The following is a 19,240-nucleotide window of genomic DNA, read 5'->3' as shown; positions in this document are numbered from 1 at the left end:
GTTGAGAGCTTCAAGTTCCTTGGTGTCCACATCACCAACAAACTAGAATGGTCCAAACACACCAAGACTGTTGTGAAGAGGGCACGACAAAGCCTATTCCCCCTCAGGAAACGAAAAAGATTTGGCATGGGTCCTCAGATCCTCAAATGTTCTATAGCTGCAATATCGAGAGGTTGCATCACTGCCTGGTACGGCAATTGCTTGGCCTCCGACCACAAGGCACTACAGAGGGTAGTGCATACGGCCCAGTACATCACTGGGGCTAAGGCTGCCTGCCACCCAGGACCTCTACACCAGGCGGTGTCAGAGGAAGGCCCAAAAAATTGTCAAAGACCCCAGCCACCCCAGTCATAGACTGTTCTCTCTACTACCGCATGGCAAGCGCTACCGGAGTGCCAAGTCTGGGACAAAAAGGCTTTTCAACAGTTTTTACCCCCCAAGCCATAAGACTCCTGAACAGGTTATCAAATGGCTACCCGGACTATTTGCGTTGTGTGCCCCCCCAACTACTCTTTTATGCTGTTGCTACTCTCTGTTTATCATATATGTATAGTCACTTAAACCATATCTACATGTACATACTACCTCAATCAGCCTGACTACCCGGTGTCTGTATATAGCCTCGCTACTGTTATTTTTCACTGTCTTTTTTACTGTTTTTATTTCTTTACTTACCTATTGTCACCTAATACCTTTTTTTGCACTATTGGTTAGAGCCTGCAAGCATTTCACTGTAAGGTCTACTACACCAGTTGTATTCGGCGCACGTGACAGATAAACTTTTATTTGATTTAGTTGTGGTCATTATTTCCATATAAAATGGATTACCATGCTACACACACATTTAACTGTCTGTTTTTATTACATCAGCTACATTTGTGACATCACAAAGCCAGCTGGTTATTTGTCCCTGTTAAATTGATTTTATACATTTAATTATATTCATAATAAGTCCAAAACAAACCTCTTCTAATGTTTCTATATCACTGGCCTAGTGGTTTAACCATTGACCATACCTGGAATGGAAGTTCAAGATCTGTCTTGGCGTAATGTCGATAAGTGTTGAAGGTGTACAACTCGAACTTTGATGTTAGACAATGTTCACTTTCATAATTAGTTTTTGCCACACTTGTCTGAGCAGTCAAAAATTATGAAGACAATCCTATTCAACAGACAATAATGTTCAGAATACCTGCTGTGACAATTGCTGGTATACCAGAATATTTATTTACCTACAATTTATTGTTGGAGCTATCTTTCGACTTAAACAATTTTTGTTATGTTCAAGGACACATTTTGAATTCTGTGGTTTAAAATATGGCACACAGTGTCTGTACATCACTTTAATAGGAATAACCATAATCAAGGCATCATGATACAGAGGAAGACATAAATGCCAGTTTACCAACATGAAAAAGTACATTAAATAAATGCTGATGACAGACACGTTTATGCAAAAAACAGGGGATACAGTCACATGCTCCAATGTGAATTGCAGGAGGGAGAATGTTTCTTGGTCAATGAAGGTCTTTATGATGACTGGGCCTTAATTTGGGGAAACTTCTCCTGGAGTACGGTTTGTTTTTCTCTCTCCTTGTTCTGTATTCTGGTCTTAGCACGGAGGTGTTTCTCTAGACGAAGCCTGGAAAAAAGAAAGACAACTTGTGACAACAGACGATTGCATTTGCCCTTGTGAAAGTGTTATGCAAGATGTGATATGATTAAGTGCTCTGCTTGGAGGTATGGTTATAAACGAATGCACGAACGATGTTCCTTACCTTATGTGGGGGGTGACAAATAATGGTGTGTAGAAACGTTTGCGTTTGTATCTCTTGTTCATGTACCAAGGAAGGGCATGCTCTCTAAACCGGTACCTAGAAAAACATTTAAGATCGCAGTTAGCAATGACAATCAATCTTACCATTTGACACGTGAAGTAACACTGAATATTTTAGGGAAACTGCCTTTGATTGCTTCGAGCAGGTAATTCCTCTCCCCCGATAGTTTTCCAAAGACGGTTCAACAACACTTCACTCAGTCTAGGCCAGGCTAACATGCTACATTTTGAACATTTGCTTAAAAATTGAATGGGAAACAAGTAAGGTAAAAGCAACATTTGGTTATTGTGGAAGGCGATACTTCTATGTATCATAGTGGTGTATTGTGTATGGAAGCTACATACCAGTAGACCCGTCCAAAGATGTCCTTTCTCCAGGCCCCAGGTCTTGCTCTCTCCTGGCCTGTTTGCAGCAGGCGGAGGGCGTCTTCTCTCTCCTTCACCACTGTGTCTAGTCTCTTCATGGACCTTTCGATCTGAAGAGATAAGGGTTGTCTCAATTTCTGTGTGTGGACGGATGTAGACGGTCACTAAATGACTGTGCTCTACTAGGAATATCTCAATGTTCAATATTAATGAACCTGGTCAGAAAACATAGGCCTGTGTCATATTTACCTTCTTTAGGCGCTCTGGACTTGGCATCTGAATTCTTTGCCTTTTGGACTCCTGCTCAATGGTAAGCAGCATGTTCTTCTCTTTCAGGAGCACATACCTGTGAGAACAGTGAAATCAAGATTTTCACCTTTTAGTTTATGAACATTCATTCTGGAGGTCAGTGGTCTTCATTCAATGTCAACCTTCACTACTTGCCAGAGCTTATGTAAGTCTTCATTACTTTTCGTCCTTAGTTGCTTGGCAGTCCATGGTGCTCCTACAATTAAATCATTAAAATAATAAATGTTACACTCAGCTACTTACCAGTACCTTAGGAGGAATTCATAAAAAAACGTTGATTTGGTGATCAGTAGATATACTGGCAAAAAGTCTTACCTGACTTCACTGTTGCCTCCCCCCAGTTTTCAGGTATGTCGAAAAACTCCTCAAGTCCTCTTCTGCTGATGGTAGTGTGCAGAGGCCGACACTGGCCAACATGACAGTGCCAATTTGAGCTCAAAAGTGGATACGTTAACCTAACAAAGAGGGGAAGACAGCAGATTCAAGTACTGAATGGTTATCTATTCAGCAGCATCCTCGCCAGTCGCCATTTCATTATTTGTCTGTGCCATTATTATGAAATGTTAGTTACTAAGGTTCTGAAGCTAACGAACTAACGTTACGGTTATATTCGGTATTAGATTCTTACCTATCAAGATAAGACTGAGATTTGGTCAAAGTGAGAGCAGACTGTTGGACGGCTAATGATGTAGAAATCCTAAAAGCGTTTTGAAACTGTCTGCAAAGTGTCAAAACGCGTCCTACTGAGGTCGCCGCCATCTTTGCTATAATTCCCTACCCAGAATGCATCATTAAAATAAATAAAACAAAAACTCATTCGAAACACTTTTGGTAATTTGAATCATGAACAAAAGTTTTTTTTAAAATGTTAACATAAAATCTTTACTTTATTATTCGCATATTTGTTTCCCTTCGCAAATATGGCTGTTTTGGCTTCACATTGTAGTCACGGACCTATCACAGAACGGTATGCCTGACCGCAGCAGCGATGGTGTTCTTTGGTCTGCTCTGGCTAAATCCTCTAAAATAGGAGAATTATGCGTTGAACTTGCTCAGCAGAACTGCAGCATGCACGGATCAAGGTAAATGGCAATTTAACGCTTGCCTGGTCTACAATTACCTTATTAATTATTGTTATTTTTTTGGCAATTTCTTGTGACCAGTCCTGTGGCTGGCTAGCTTCCTGCTGTCACAAATTGCTAGTTTACTTTCAAGTGTCTCTTGCCGCTGCAAATAACAACATACACGTCTCATTTTACATTTTACATTTTTCTCCATAGTTTACATGACTCGCTCGTGGTACTCATTAACTTGACTAGCCCTTGATCATGACTCTCAGTTCCATACATTAACGTTACACTTAAATAACCGATCGCTGCAGCTGTACATAGTCTATTGGTAAATAGCCCACCCATTTTCACCTACCTCATCCCCATACTGTTTTTATTTATTTACTTTTCTGCTCTTTTGCACACCAATATTTTGCACACCTCTACCTGTACATGACCATCTGATCATTTATCACCCCAGTGTTAATCTGCAAAATTGTAATTATTCGCCTACCTCCTCATGCCTTTTGCACACATTGTATATAGACTCCCCCTTTGTTTTCTACTGTGTTATTGACTTGTTAATTGTTTACTCCATGTGTAACTCTGTGTTGTCTGCTCATACTGCTATGCTTTATATTGGCTTGTTCTCAACTAGCCTACCTGGTTAAATAAAGGTGAAATAAAATAAAAATAAAAAAAATCATTGGACGAAGGCGTATTCTGTTCGGGGAGTTTAGTTAAGAGCCCTGACTCTCGGTCTGCACATTAAAGAGCTTTGCATGGTCAGTCTGCAGTTGCAGTACAGCATTTACTCCGCAGAAGTCAGAGCGACCATAGTTTTTGCCCGGATGACGCTGGGCCAATTGTGCGCTGCCCAATGGGACCCCCAATCACGGCCGGTTGTGATATAGTCTGGAATCGAACTACGGTCTGTAGTGACGCCTCTAGCGTCACTATATGCCGCTGCGCCACTCGGGGGCCTTTGCAGAGCTGTTGTCAAGGAAGTGAGTTTGTGTTTATAAAGGACCTCCCGCCCCCACCTACTGTCAACCAATCATGTCAATGCCGAGCTATATGCGGAGCCCTCCGCATTGTTACAAAATTTGAGAGGCACTGAGCTTGATAAGGTATCTGCATGTTTCACAGGGTTGCCAGGTCTAGCTAAAATTAATAGTCCAATGACTAATCAAAACTCGGGCAAGGGACTGAAAACTGGCCCATATAGTTGCCATATTTATGCAATAAAACCTTTTTACATTACCTTATCGAGCCAATTAAGAAGGAATATCATAGTAACTTGTCATGACATTAGAAGCAAAATGTGGTTTTCCTCAAAATAATAAGAATTATTATATGTCGCAAGAGAAAAATAATTAGCTTTTAACTCGCCAAATAATTTTCCATGAATGGATGTCGATTGAATTTGTTTGACTGTTATGATTAAAAGCAATAGCCTTATTGGCTACATACAAGGGGGGATGGTATATGGTCAATTTACCATGGCTAAGGGCTGTTCTTAACTATGACGCAACACGGAGTGCCTGGATATAGACCCTAGCCGTGGTATTTTGGCCATATACCTCAACCCCCCGGGGTGCCTTATTGCTATTATAAAATTGTTACCAATGTAATTAGAACAGTAAAAGTTTTTTTTTTTGGTCATACCCGTGGTATATGGTCTGTTATAAACTGGTTGGTTCGAGCCCTGAATGCTGATTGGCTGACAGCCGTGGTATATCAGACTGTATACCAGGCTGTATTCAGGGCTCGAACCACATTTACAGTGCCTTGCGAAAGTATTCGGCCCCCTTGAACTTTGCGACCTTTTGCCACATTTCAGGCTTCAAACATAAAGATATAAAACTGTATTTTTTTTTGAAGAATCAACAACAAGTGGGACACAATCATGAAGTGGAACGACATTTATTGGATATTTCAAACTTTTTTAACAAATCAAAACTGAAAAATTGGGCGTGCAAAATTATTCAGCCCCTTTACTTTCAGTGCAGCAAACTCTCTCCAGAAGTTCAGTGAGGATCTCTGAATGATCCAATGTTGACCTAAATGACTAATGATGATAAATACAATCCACCTGTGTGTAATCAAGTCTCCGTATAAATGCACCTGCACTGTGATAGTCTCAGAGGTCCGTTAAAAGCGCAGAGAGCATCATGAAGAACAAGGAACACACCAGGCAGGTCTGAGATACTGTTGTGAAGAAGTTTAAAGCCGGATTTGGATACAAAAAGATTTCCCAAGCTTTAAACATCCCAAGGAGCACTGTGCAAGCGATAATATTGAAATGGAAGGAGTATCAGACCACTGCAAATCTACCAAGACCTGGCCGTCCCTCTAAACTTTCAGCTCATACAAGGAGAAGACTGATCAGAGATGCAGCCAAGAGGCCCATGATCACTCTGGATGAACTGCAGAGATCTACAGCTGAGGTGGGAGACTCTGTCCATAGGACAACAATCAGTCGTATATTGCACAAATCTGGCCTTTATGGAAGAGTGGCAAGAAGAAAGCCATTTCTTAAAGATATCCATAAAAAGTCTTGTTTAAAGTTTGCCACAAGCCACCTGGGAGACACACCAAACATGTGGAAGAAGGTGCTCTGGTCAGATGAAACCAAAATTGAACTTTTTGGCAACAATGCAAAACGTTATGTTTGGCGTAAAAGCAACACAGCTGAACACACCATCCCCACTGTCAAACATGGTGGTGGCAGCATCATGGTTTGGGCCTGCTTTTCTTCAGCAGGGACAGGGAAGATGGTTAAAATTGATGGGAAGATGGATGGAGCCAAATACAGGACCATTCTGGAAGAAAACCTGATGGAGTCTGCAAAAGACCTGAGACTGGGACGGAGATTTGTCTTCCAACAAGAGAATGATCCAAAACATAAAGCAAAATCTACAATGGAATGGTTAAAAAATAAACATATCCAGGTGTTAGAATGGCGAAGTCAAAGTCCAGACCTGAATCCAATCGAGAATCTGTGGAAAGAACTGAAAACTGCTGTTCACAAATGCTCTCCATCCAACCTCACTGAGCTCGAGCTGTTTTGCAAGGAGGAATGGGAAAAGATTTCAGTCTCTCGATGTGCAAAACTGATAGAGACATACCCCAAGCGACTTACAGCTGTAATCGCAGCAAAAGGTGGCGCTACAAAGTATTAACTTAAGGGGGCTGAATAATTTTGCACACCCAATTTTTCAGTTTTTGATTTGTTAAAAAAGTTTTAAATATCCAATAAATGTCGTTCCACTTCATGATTGTGTCCCACTTGTTGTTGATTCTTCACAAAAAAATACAGTTTTATATCTTTATGTTTGAAGCCTGAAATGTGGCAAAAGGTCGCAAAGTTCAAGGGGGCCGAATACTTTCGCAAGGCACTGTATAATTGTAAATAAATCCCCTTTGCACATGTGCATAACTGTAGATAAATGCAAGAAACACTTGGACGAACATAAAAAACGAATGTTAAGCAATTTTCTGGCAACTGTGCTGTTATTATATGCCAGATGTTAAGACTAAAAACTGTTATAAATGGCCTATTTCCGAGATTGACTTGTAATTTATTGTCATTGTAGGCTACCATTTAATTCAATAAATATGTTGAAATGTTGATATCCCTGTAGCCTACCTGGAGCAGGCAAACCAATTTTATAAATACCATATAACATCAGTTTATTGTTGTTGTAGCCTTTTATGTTATTATGAAATTATTAATGGGCATGTTTAGTTAATTAAATTGGAAGTTATCAAAGCTCTATCGCAATTGCCGATCAGTTGTTAGAACTCATTAGATTGACGGTAACAGTAGTCAGATTAAGCTACAGGTAATAATCACTGGCTGTTGTTGTCAAGCATATTCAGTTTATATACATATAATTAATATTTTATTCAGTGATTGAAATGATGACCCCATCCTCAGTAGCTTTTTCCAGCAGGCTATTGGGAAAAACAAGCACTTCTTACCTCGAAATCGCCTCGCTATTCATATTGAATAAATGTGTCTGTAAATTTGAACGAAATTGTTCAGTTTACATCTTGCCTACATCTTGTCTAGGCTACTAGACTATCTGAAATGAGATGTAGGCCTATAGACTACCTGCCTTTATCGAAGAAAACCATGGCAAAGTTGAATTACAATCATAAACCCAGATTTTTGTCTGTAGCCTATGCCTATTGAAATGACAAGTCAATCTTGCAAATGGGCCATTTATAACAGTTTGCAGTCTTAACAACGGATATATAATAACAGCACAATTGCCTGAAAATTGCCTAACATTAGTTTTTTATGTTCGTCCAAGTGTTTCTTGCTCAGAGATTTCAAAATCCGCTGTCCAACTTTCATCACTCAAACTCTCCGGTCGAATGTATCTATAGCTATGCACATGTGCAAAGGGGATTTATTTACAATTATAAACGTGGTTCGAGCCCTGAATGCTGATTGGCTGAAAGCCATAGTATATCAGACCATATACCACGGGTATGACCAAAAAATACTTTCTACTGCTCTAATTATGTTGGTAACCAGTTTATAATAGCAATAAGCCCCCCTCCCCGATGGTTTGAGGTATATGGCCAAGATACCATGGTTAACGGCTGTATCTAGTCACGTGTTGCTTCATGCTTAAGAACAGCCCTTAGCTGTGGTATATTGACCATATACGATACTCCCTTGTGCCGTTTTGCTAAATTATAGCAGTCAAACAAGTTAAATCAACATCCATTGATGGAAAATGATTTGGTGAGTTTAATAAGGGCAAATTATATTTTCTCTTGTGACACTAGAAAACGATGTCTACTATATGCCATGGCCTCTCAGTCACCAGATCTCAACCCAATTGAACACTTATGGGAGATTCTGAAGCGGCGCCTGAGACAGCATTTTCCACCACCATCAACAAAACACCAAATTATGGAACATCTCGTGGAAGAATGGTGTCGCTTTGCTCCAATAGAGTTCCAGACACTTGTAGAATCTATGCCAAGGTACATTGAAGCTATTCTGGCTCGTGGTTGCCCAACACCCCATTAAGACACATTATGTCGGTGTCTCCTTTATTTTGGCAGTTACCTGTACCTTATTTGGTGCAACAATATGGTGATTCCCACCTAAATAATGTGTTGCAATGCCTAACATCCCTGAACTTTGCTTTGCAGTGGCAGTACTCTGGGGAAGCCATGGGAAGCCGATGCTTGCTGGAATCCCAGTTGCAGTCTTTGTGACATCTGTGAATGTGTTTGTCGGTACGTATGTGTAGATGTTTCCATTGATGTACAGAAACATTCCAATGTTTATATGTGACAGGATTACAATGACAGCACTCCAATACAAGCACGGCCACTTTTTTATGAATGTTTATGGAGAAACATGGTAAATGAGGAATTAAACTGAATATATTATTCTGTTTTTTAAGGTGAGGCTGAACTGGCTGAGATTTCTGAAGGGTATGAGCCTGAGCATTGAGAGTATTACAAGGTACTTCGAGCCCTTTGTCGCAGTTGTTTCCTCTTATCACAGTCCATGTCTTTTTTGGAAAAAGTGACTAAACATTTTATCAGAACATTAAATGGAAATCATCTATAAACAGAGTTACTCACATAGGCGATCCTCTGGAGATTGCTTACAATCAGACTTGGGCAAAGTAACTTTTGAGTCCTATTGTTTTCCCTATATTTGCAGCATCCTATCACCAGGTGGATCTCACGGACCTTCTATGACTCCCCAGTGAAAGACTATAAGAAAATGATGGCCCTGATTCAGATTGAGTCTGAGAAGGGCGAGATAAGGTGAGTGTCACACAGTGAACATAGTGCCAACAATGACAAGCCAGTCTATAGGGAGGAGGTACGTGAACTGGCATTGTGGTGCCAGGACAACAACCTCTCCCTCAACGTCAGCAAAAAAAAAGGAGTTGATTGTTGACTTCAGGAAGCATAGGACAGAAATATGCCCCGATTCACATCAATGGTAATGCAGTAGAGAGTCATCAGTTTTAAGTTCCTGTGCGTCCACATCACAGAGGACTTAACCTGGACCAATAACACCACAACTCTTGTTAAGAAGCCACAACAGCGTCTCTAATTTCTAAGGTGGATGAAGAGTCCTTTCCAAATATTACCTCTGCACCATCGAGAGCATCCTGATCAGTTGCATCACAGCCTGGTACTGGAATTGCTACATCCATGATTGCAAGGCCCTCCAGCGGGTGTTAAAGACGGCCCAGTACATCACTGAGACCGTGCTGCCACCCATCCAGGACATCTACTTGAAACAGTGCCTTATGTTTTATTATTTTTTATTGTTGCATTGTTGAGAAGGAATCTGCATGTATGCATTTAATTGAATGGATGGTGTATACTGTGTGTATCCTGTACATATGACAAATAAAAACATAACTTGCATTCCTTTTTGTGTGTGAGCAAAACAGAAGGAAAATATAAAAGAAAACAGACAATGTCGACAATATAAATCTTTAATCTGTACACATTAATTTGCCAACAAATCCTATGTTTTTGTATCTGCAGACTGCAACAGTTAGAGGTGCGTAAGCAGATGAGAACGAAGGGAGATGGACCCTGGTTCTAGATTGAGACACTAGACAAGAATCTGGTCGACTACAGCATTAAATCAACGCCTGACAATTAAACCAACCAGTCCCACCACCCAGTATAAACTGTCAGCGATCAGCAGTGGTGGAAAAATTACTCAATTGTTATACTTGAGTAAAAGTAAAGATACCTTAATAGAAAATTACTCAAGTAAAACTGAAAGTAAAAGTGAGTTCTGTAATACTACGTGAGTAAAAGTCTAAAAGTGTGTGGTTAAATATACTTAAGTATGAAAAGTAAATGTAATTGCTAATATATACTTAAGTATCAAAAGTAAATAATTTCAAATTTCTTATATTAAGCAAACCAGACGGCACAATTTTCTAAATGTATGGATAGCCAGGGGCACACCAACACTGAGACATAATTTACAAATGAAGCATCTGTGTTTAGTGAGTCCACCAGATCAGAGGCTGTAGGAATGACCAGGGATGTTCTCTTGATAAGTGTGTGAATTGGACCATTTTCATGTCCTGCTAATTATTAAATTGTAACTAGTACTTTTGGGTATCAGGGAAAATGTATGTAGTTAAAAGTACAGTATTTTCTTTAGGAATTTAGTGAAGTAAAAGTAAATGTCCAAAATATAAATAGTAAAGTAAAGTACAGATACCCCCCAAAACGACTTAAGTACTACTTTAAAGTATTTTTACTTAAGTACTTTACAGTACTTTGGTGATCAGGATCACTGTTTGTATATTATTTTCTTCATGACTAAAATAAAGTATCTGTCTATACATTGAAATGCTGTTTTCCATCTTTAGACATCTAATATTGTATCCAAATGGGCTTCACAATTACAATGTTGTTTAGCAGGGGTACGTTAATTTGGCTAAATGTTTTACAATAGTACGTACTGAATGACCCATTCTCTTGCAGTGGTGCACAACTTTCTATTTCTCCCATTTGGCAGCAGTGGCATGTTATGATGTAATTACAACGTTCCCGACAGCAGTAAAAAAAAAAAAAAGTAGCAGCCGTTGCTGTTACTTTTGCTGTGATTCCTTTATTCTATTGTCAAACCTAAGAGTAGTGTCTTTGTCATAATGTCCACTAGATGGCAGTGCTGTGATGACATTGCCCCCTCCTTCATTCTTTACTGTCATGGAAACAGTCTGAGTGAAAGCAACATCGATACTCAGTATATTTGCTTTACTTGTCCATTTTCATATCAATGCAGATGAGTGAAGCCACTTGGGACTATTGAGGTGCATACTTGGACTGATTACAGAAGTGTTGGTCAAATTAAAAGAAAGGAAACAGACCAGGGTAAACGTGTGTGTACGCATATTGATATGATGCAGAATTGTGGTACAAAAATTAACAACAGATTCATGCACTCAAATGTATGTAACAACTTTATTTCGGCGATTATGTACTTAGTAGCAATTATGAAAAGTCAGTGTGTCAGTGTGGTCAAATAAAGGTGTCAAAAAGGACCACACCTGTTTACTGTATTCTTTAGTCTTATTAAAGTAATACTGTTAACTAGTATCATAGACAGTATAAACTATTGCCTCAAGTATCTTAAGTAATCTATATGGACTTCAGCATTTGGGCAAAAATAGAATCTTAAAAATCTTTTAATTGCCCGAATTTATGTTGCATGTAGCCTGCGGCACAAAAGTCAAGAGGTGGAATGTGTAGCCTATTAACATTTGAAAAGAGAATAGTCAGAGAAAACATTGGTGGTGTATCCATTTGTGTTTGGTTTAATCAATTGGGTGGTGTGACCGCTCGAGTTACACCGTTCAGTGTGCTTCATGGTAAATAGAGCGATACAATTCTTTATTACACACGCAATTTGGTAGCCCTCGCACCTGTCAAGACCTTTTTGGTGTTTTTTTTAATGAGTTCCCTCGTTATGTTTTCAGCGTCATATCCCCAGTCGCTGGAAGAATGTCGAGACCGAATGATTTAAAAATAGGATCTCTCCTCTTGACAGCCTGCTCGAATGACTCCCGTAGCATTGTAGTGCGAGAAGTAGGAATGGGAGGATGGCTGCAGATCTAGGAGAGCTGCTGGTCCCTTATATGCCCACCATCAGAGTTCCCAAAACAGGAGACAGGGTTTTCAAGAGTGAATGTGCCTTTTCCTACGATTCGCCCGTAAGTCTCCCAATATTATGGTGTGTTTGTGTGTTCCAGGCTGTCTTGTAAACTGCGCTAACACACGTGAATTAGCAAACGTTGCGCTGTTTTGTGTCTGGACCTGGGAGTTCTATGACCACCGTTCTCTTGAACTTGAAACATAAATAATTATGTTTACATCCCGTGGAAGGGGATTTCCTTTGTTGAAAAGGCGCTATTTCAAAGTCACACACGTAAAATCACTAGAATAGCGTTATATTGACATGGGAGTTATTGCTCACGGTTTTGTGTTTGAGAAAAATAGGAGTTCTTAGAAATGGTGGTCCATCCATTTATTTCAATGTGAGTGACTTGTCACCTGCCACTTCATTGAGGAGCGCCAATACCTCTTGAGGGCAGTTCTTCCTGATGTCTTACCTCTAGGTGTGGAGCAGTCAGTGTAGCTTGTAATACATTTGGGTCCCCCATGGACCGGCTCCACAGGAGGTTGGTGACACCTTATTTGGGGAGGACGGGCTCATGGTAATTGCTGGAGCGGTATAAGTGGAATGGCAAAAAACACATAAAAAAACGGGGGAAAGAATTTTCTACCACCTTGCTAGGGTTGCTAATGCTACTTCATGAGGTTGTGGTACACATTAAGCCAGGGGTAAGGGGAAGGGGGATACCTAGTCATATGTACAACAATGCATTTAAACTGAATGAGAGAGGGTGCGGGGGGCTGCCATAATCAACATCCATGTGTTAGGCCCCCGTGGAACAGTCGATTAACTGCCTTGCTCAGGGGCAGAATGACAGATTTTTACCGTGTCAGCTCGGGGATTCGATTCAGCAACCTTTTGGTTACTGGCCCAACGCTCTAACCACTAAACAACACTAATGCGATGTGCAACATCTGGAAGCTGGCCGAAAATCGTAAAATGGTGGTGTAAAATAGTTTTATTAAGATGGTACACATATCTTACTTTTTTATTTTTGGTACACCAACAATCCATTCAATCGAGTTAAGGCAACTGACACCTTTACGGCCTTGAATGGAGGATGTTTTACGTACGAGTCGGCCCATGGGGGACACAAGTGTGTTGCTGGCTTAATACATTAGTCGGACGTAAAAGGAATAATAGAGCCATCTTGGGGTACTTACTTCACAAGACCGATTAACTGAAACACACGCACGTTATTACAGGCTTTAACGCTGAAGCTTGTGGCTCCCAAGTGTTTGGCTTTTTGCTACCAAACATTTTATTAATGAGAATTGCCATTTTGAAAGTGACTCATCTATCTGGAGTTCATCATGTCAGACTGGAGACTTGGGTTGGTTATTTTTATCCCTGTGCTTGAAGCTTGTGTGTCGAGCTACGTTAAGGTATGTCGCAGAGAGTTTTATGAGGGTCTATACTCCCAAGTACAGATAGTTAGTATGGAGGGTTATTTGTTGCCCTGCTACCCAAACTCCTTGCTCCTGCCAAACACTATGCCACACCCACAGAAGTTTGTTTCTTCTCTGTAACGAGACTGGATCTGAGTACCTCCCTGACAATTTCTAGAATGCCAACACATTCTAACCGTTATTAGTCCCAGAAATTTATGGTTTGGCCCAAAGCCAAATCACATGTTGGTAAACCGGCATTTTGAAAATTAATATGTGGATACCCCTTCAAATGAGTGGATTCGGCGATTTCAGCCACAACCGTTGCTGACAACGTGGCAACATCATAGGATGCCACCTTTCCAACAAGTCAGTTCGTTAAATTTCTGCCCTGCTAGAGCTGCCCCGGTCAACTGTAAGTGCTGCTATTGTGAAGTGGAAACGTCTAGGTGCAACAATAGCTCAGCCGCAAAGTGCTAGGCCACACAGGCTCACAGAACGGGACCACCAAGTGCTGAAGCGCGTAAAAATGGTCTGTCCTCGGTTGCAACACTCACTACCGATTTCCAAACTGCCTAGGGACACAACGTCAGCACAAGAACCGTTCGTCGGGAGCTTCATGAAATGGGTTTGCCTGGCCGAGCAGCCGCACACAAGCCTAAGATCACCATGTGCAATGCCAAGCGGCAGCCACTGGACTCTGGAACAGTGGCAATGTGTTCTCTGCAGTGATGAATCACGCTTCACCATCTGGCAGTCTGACGGATGAATCTGGGTTTGGTGGAAGCCAGGAGAACGCTACTTGCCCCAATGCATAGTGCCAACTGTAAAGTTTGGTGTTGGAGGAATAATAGTTAGGGGCTGTTTTTCATGGTTAGGGCTAGGCCTATTAGTTCCAGTGAAGGGAAATCTTAATTCTGCAGCGTACAATGACATTGTAGATGATTTGGTGCTTCCAACTTTGTGGCAACAGTTTGGGGAAGGTTCATTTGCTGTTCCAGCATGACAATGCCCCTGTGCACAGAACAAGGTCCGTACAGAAATGGTTTGTCGAGATCGGTGTGGAAGAACAATGACTGGCCTGCACAGAGCCCTGACCTCAACCCCATTGAACAGCTTTGGGATGAATTGGAATGCTGACTGCGAGCCAGGCCTAATCACCCAACATCAGTGCCTGACCTCACTAATGTTCTTGTGGCTGAATGGAAGCAAGTCCCCCACAATAATGTTCCAACATCTAGTGGAAAGCCTTCCCAGAAGAGTGTAGACTATTATAGCAGCAAAGGTGGGACCAACCCCATATTAATGCCCATGATTTTGGATTGAGATGTTCGACAAGTGGGTGTCCACATACTTTTGGCCATGTAGTGTACTCTGATTGGTTAGAGATGTGAGCCAATCGATGACGTTGTTTTGTACAACACTCCACATTTTGACTTCACCACAAACGACTTAAACGATGGCAGTCTCAGACTGAGGTATGTAGCGATCATAGAGCAGCGGAATAACTCTGTTTTAATCATCAGGCATGGTTATTTATGTGAATGTATTTTTGTTAAACCTTAAAAGCCTCCGTCGTTGTGTGGAAATGAGGCTCTTGTAGGCCTCTGCATTGAAGTTGCGTGTCAGTTGAGCAAGGAATTTTGCTGGTGGTAGGCAGTTAGTTAGGGCTGCCAGGTAGCCTAGTGGTTAGAGCATTGGGTTAGTGACCAAAAAGTTGCAAGAACAAATCCCAGAGCTGACAAGGTAAAAGTGTGTCATTCTGTCCCTGAACAAGGCAGTTAACCAGTTAACTGTTCCTAGGCTATTATTGAAAATAAGAATTTGTTCTTAACTGACTTGCCTAGTTAAATAAAGTTGAACTATTTGCACGGTCTGCAAAGCCACACTGGAGTTACACTGTTTCAAACATGAAACCATGTTCTAGGCGTATTTCAGAGAATAACATCCTGAATGCAAAAACACTTGATTTAGGCCAAAATGTAAATTGCCTGACATTTTATTGACACAACCCTGCTGACAAATCCCAATATCCTGGAATTCCAATATCCTTGAAAATTTGACATCCTTTGCGCATTGACCCCAAATGTTTTTACACCTTGAAACAACATCAATATAAGAAAATATCAGTACAAACTGAGCGAATTGCATTGTCCATGTACTGAGTATGCCCTGTTCCTAATTTATTAATGGTTCCATCTGGTGAGTTACCATTAGAACCCATTTTTGTTTTCTAGTGTGTTTGGGGTGATGCAAGGCAGGTTAGATGCTAGTGGCAGGGGCACAATGTTATTGGTTCTCCGCCCCCTGGGTATCTGATGTTCAGATTTTTTGATCCACCTATTTGGAATTGACATTGTTATGCCAGTGGGGTCTTAAATGATTGACACCCTTTATAAAGGTGAGCAAAAATAAAGGATACAACTACTGAGCTATATTATATACACAGAAAATGGGAAATGTTATACAAATACAATTGCTCAGAGAAAGATTTTGTTTAACAAGTAAAAAAAAAATTCTCAAAAAGGTAAGGGTCAAAATTATTGACACCCGTGTTTTCAATATCTTCTTTTCTGCTCATGTGTTCAACTTCTGACACCAAATCCACCACTGGTGTGCATGGCCAAAGAGGTCTATTTTCATGTCATCCAACAAAGGTAAACGCCTGGAGTTTGCTAAATGGCATTGGCACTTGCCTTGGAACCGGTGCTTTGGTCAGATTACTTGAAAATAGAGCTCTTTGGCCACTAACACCAATAGTGGGTTTGGCATTGAAATGACAAGAACCCCATACCTACTGTAAAATATGGTGGATCTTTGATGTTATGGGGCAAGGGCATCATAAACTTTACCCAGTAGCAGGATATTTTCGCCAAAAACCTGGTTGTTTTTGCCAGGAGTCTGAAACGTGGCCACAAGTGGATCTTCCAGCAAGGCAAAAACCCCAAGCACACATCAAAACCCACAAATAAATGGTTAATTGGCCACAAAATCAACATTTTGCAATGGCCATCTGTCTCCAGACTTGAAACCCATTGAAAACCTGTGGTTTGAATTGAAGAGGTTTCTTCCTAGGTTTTGGCCTTTCTAGGGAGTTTTTCCTAGCCACTGTGCCTCTACACCAGCATTGCTTGCTCTTTGGGGTTTTAGGCTGGGTTTCTGTACAGCACTTTGAGATATCAGCTGATGTAAGAAGGGCTATATAAATACATTTGATTTGATTTGAAGAGGGCAGCCCATAAGCACAGACATGGATATCAAGGATCTGGCTTAGTGCCGTTATCCTCGCAAGGTGAGGTTTTGAAAGGTATTGAAAAAAGGGGTGTCAATAATTTTGACCCTACCTAATTAAAAAAACTATTTTATTGTTAAACAAAATCAATTTCTCTGAGCAATTAACCAGAAACCGTGGATAGATGGCGGCATTCGCACAGAACTGAAAGCGCGAACCGCCTCATTTAACCATGGAAAGATGACAGGGAATATGTTTGAATGCAAACAGTGTAGTTATTCCCTCCACAAGGCAATCAAACAAGCAAAATGTCAGTATAGGGACAAAGTGGAGTCGCAATTCAACAGCGGCTCAGACACTATGTATGTGGCAGAGTCCACAGACAATCACGGACTACAAAAAGAAAATCAGCCTCGTCACGGACACTGACATCTTGCTTCCAGACAAACTAAACACCTTCTTTACCCGCTTTGAGAACAACACCGTGTCACTGACACGGCCCACTACCAAGGACTGTGGGCTCTCCTTCTCCGTGGCCAACGTGAGTAAGACATTTAACGTGTTAACCCTCACAAGGCTGCATCCCTAGCCGTGTTCTCAGAGCATGTTCAGATCAGCTGGCTGATGTTTCCGGATATATTCAATCTCTCCCTATCCCAGTCTGCTGTCCTCACATGCTTCAAGACGGCCACCATTGTTCCTGTACCCAAGAAGGTAACTGAACTGAATGACTATCGCCCACAGCACTCACTTCTGTCATGAAGTGTTTTGAGAGACTAGTCAAGGATCATATTACCTCCACCTTACCTGTCACCCTAGACCCATTGCAATTTGCATACTGCCCCAATAGGTCCATGGACGATGCAATCGCCATCACACTGCCCTATCCCATCTGGACAAGAGGAATACTAATGTAAGAATGCTGTTCATTAACTACAGCTCAGCATTCAACAACATAGTACACTCCAAGCTCATCATTGAGGCCCTGGGTCTCAATCCCGCCCTGTGCGATTGGGTCCTGGACTTCCTGAAGGGCCGCCCCCAGGTCGTTAAGGTAGGGACATCTCCATTTTGCTGATCCTCAACACTAGGGCCCCCTCCTGTACTCCCTGTTCACCATGACTGCGTGGCCATGCACGCCTCCAACTCGATCCTCAAGTTTGCCGACAACACAACAGTAGTAGGCCTGATCAGCAACTACGAGACAGCCTATAGGGAGGAGGTGAGGGCACTTGGTGTGGTGTCAGGAAAACCCCCTCACTCAACGTCAACAAAACAAAGGAGATGATCGTGGCCTTCAGGAAACAGCAGAGGGAGCATCACCCTGTCCACATCAACGGGACAGCAGTGGACAAGGTGGAAAGTTAAGTTCCTCGGCTGAAACTGAAATTGTCCACCCACACAGACAGTTTGTTGAATGTGCAACAGCGCCTCTTCAACCTCAGGAGGATGAAGAAATTTGGCTTGTCACCTAAAACCCTCTCAAACTTTTACAGATGCGCAATTGAGAGCATCCTTTCGTGCTGTATCACCGTCTGGTACGGCAACTGCACCGCCCACAACCGCAGGGCTGTCCAGAGGGTGGTGCGATCTGCACAGCACATCACCGGGGGGGCAAACTGCCTACCCTCCAGGACACCTACAGCAACCGATGTCACAGGAAGGCCAAAAATATCATCAAGGACAACAATCACCCGAGCTACTGCCTGTTCACCCCGCTACCATCCAGAAGGCGTGGTCAGTACAGGTGCATCAAAGTTGGGACCGAGAGACCGAAGCTACTTTTCAATCTCAAGGCCATCAGACTGTTAAACAGCCATCACTAACACAGTGAGGCTGCTGCCTACATGCAGTCTTGAAATCATTGGCCACTCTAACAAATGGATCACTAGTCACTTTATTAATGCCAATTTTAATAATATTTACATGTTATATTACTCATCCCATATGTATATACTGAATTTTATACATCTATTGCATCTCGCCTATGCCGCTCGGGTCATTGCTCATCCATATATGTATATGTACATATTCTTATTTCACCCCTTTTAGATTAGTGTGTATTAGGTAGTTGTTGTGGAACTAGAAGCACAAGCATTTCGCTACCCTCGCAATAACATATGCTAACCATGTGTATGTGACCAATAAAAGGTTGATTTGATTAAGTGTAAAATAATATAAAAAATTTGAGCATACAGTGCATTCGACTAGTATTCACACCCCTTGACTTTTTCCAGCTTTTTGTTACTTTAAATTAAATGTTTTATTTAATCCATCTACACACAATAAGCCATAATGACAAAGCGGAAATAGGTTATTAGCAATTTTATAAAAATAAAAAAAAATACAATGTATTTA

At 41.3% G+C, this 19,240-nt stretch overlaps 2 protein-coding genes and 1 pseudogene across 12 annotated transcripts in view; 2 read left to right on the top strand and 1 right to left on the bottom strand.

The window, feature by feature from the left end:
• Nucleotides 1-1,198: 1,198 nt before the first annotated feature.
• On the bottom strand, nucleotides 1,199-3,532 carry mrpl47 (mitochondrial ribosomal protein L47). Of its 2 annotated transcripts, none has more exons than XM_021603287.3 (7): nucleotides 3,141-3,532; nucleotides 2,828-2,967; nucleotides 2,648-2,708; nucleotides 2,453-2,549; nucleotides 2,183-2,313; nucleotides 1,779-1,874; nucleotides 1,199-1,642 (listed from the first exon to the last, which is right to left on the bottom strand). In XM_021603287.3, exons 1-7 carry the CDS (start codon nucleotides 3,269-3,271, stop codon nucleotides 1,531-1,533), a joined length of 768 nt encoding a protein of 255 aa, XP_021458962.1. In that variant the 5' UTR covers nucleotides 3,272-3,532; the 3' UTR covers nucleotides 1,199-1,530. The 2 variants fall into 2 exon arrangements, with proteins under 2 accessions (XP_021458962.1, XP_021458961.1); XM_021603286.3 differs by having other exon boundaries at nucleotides 2,183-2,340; nucleotides 3,141-3,298.
• LOC110524012 (NADH dehydrogenase [ubiquinone] 1 beta subcomplex subunit 5, mitochondrial-like) lies at nucleotides 3,457-10,316 on the top strand (annotated as a pseudogene). Its single transcript, XR_016496135.1, has 5 exons — nucleotides 3,457-3,594; nucleotides 8,740-8,826; nucleotides 8,997-9,058; nucleotides 9,263-9,369; nucleotides 10,108-10,316. The product of XR_016496135.1 is annotated as an NADH dehydrogenase [ubiquinone] 1 beta subcomplex subunit 5, mitochondrial-like (transcript).
• Nucleotides 10,317-11,303: 987 nt separating this feature from the next.
• LOC110522967 (ubiquitin carboxyl-terminal hydrolase 13) overlaps nucleotides 11,304-19,240 on the top strand; it is a 60,688-nt gene continuing 52,751 nt past the window's right edge. For 6 of the 9 annotated variants that reach the window (XM_036977768.2, XM_036977767.2, XM_036977766.2 and 3 more), the window contains exon 1: nucleotides 12,066-12,299. In XM_036977768.2, the coding sequence (XP_036833663.2) occupies nucleotides 12,189-12,299 (111 nt within the window). In that variant the 5' untranslated portion in view covers nucleotides 12,066-12,188. Of the gene's footprint in view, nucleotides 11,461-12,065; nucleotides 12,300-19,240 lie in introns of those variants that run through there. The other 3 variants (XM_090235146.1, XM_090235145.1, XM_036977769.2) reach the window with 1 other exon arrangement.

The sequence above is a fragment of the Oncorhynchus mykiss genome, chromosome 5, assembly GCF_057628025.1.
Source record: "Oncorhynchus mykiss isolate SJ-2025 chromosome 5, ASM5762802v1, whole genome shotgun sequence".
Classification (NCBI taxonomy): Eukaryota; Metazoa; Chordata; class Actinopteri; order Salmoniformes; family Salmonidae; genus Oncorhynchus; species Oncorhynchus mykiss.
Note: the sequence above shows the minus strand (reverse complement) of the source record. Positions and strands in the feature narration are given on the sequence as shown.

Bases quoted from the DNA above. Each gene is read 5' to 3' on its own strand.
- mrpl47 (XM_021603286.3), bottom strand. From the start codon at position 3,271: ATGGCGGCGACCTCAGTAGGACGCGTTTTGACACTTTGCAGACAGTTT. The intron at 2,341-2,452 runs GTAAATATGACA...GTCCACACACAG, and splicing joins GTCCAGAGCGCCTAAAGAAG to AAATTGAGACAACCCTTATC. The intron at 1,875-2,182 runs GTATGTAGCTTC...ATGTTTTTCTAG, and splicing joins ATCTTTGGACGGGTCTACTG to GTACCGGTTTAGAGAGCATG.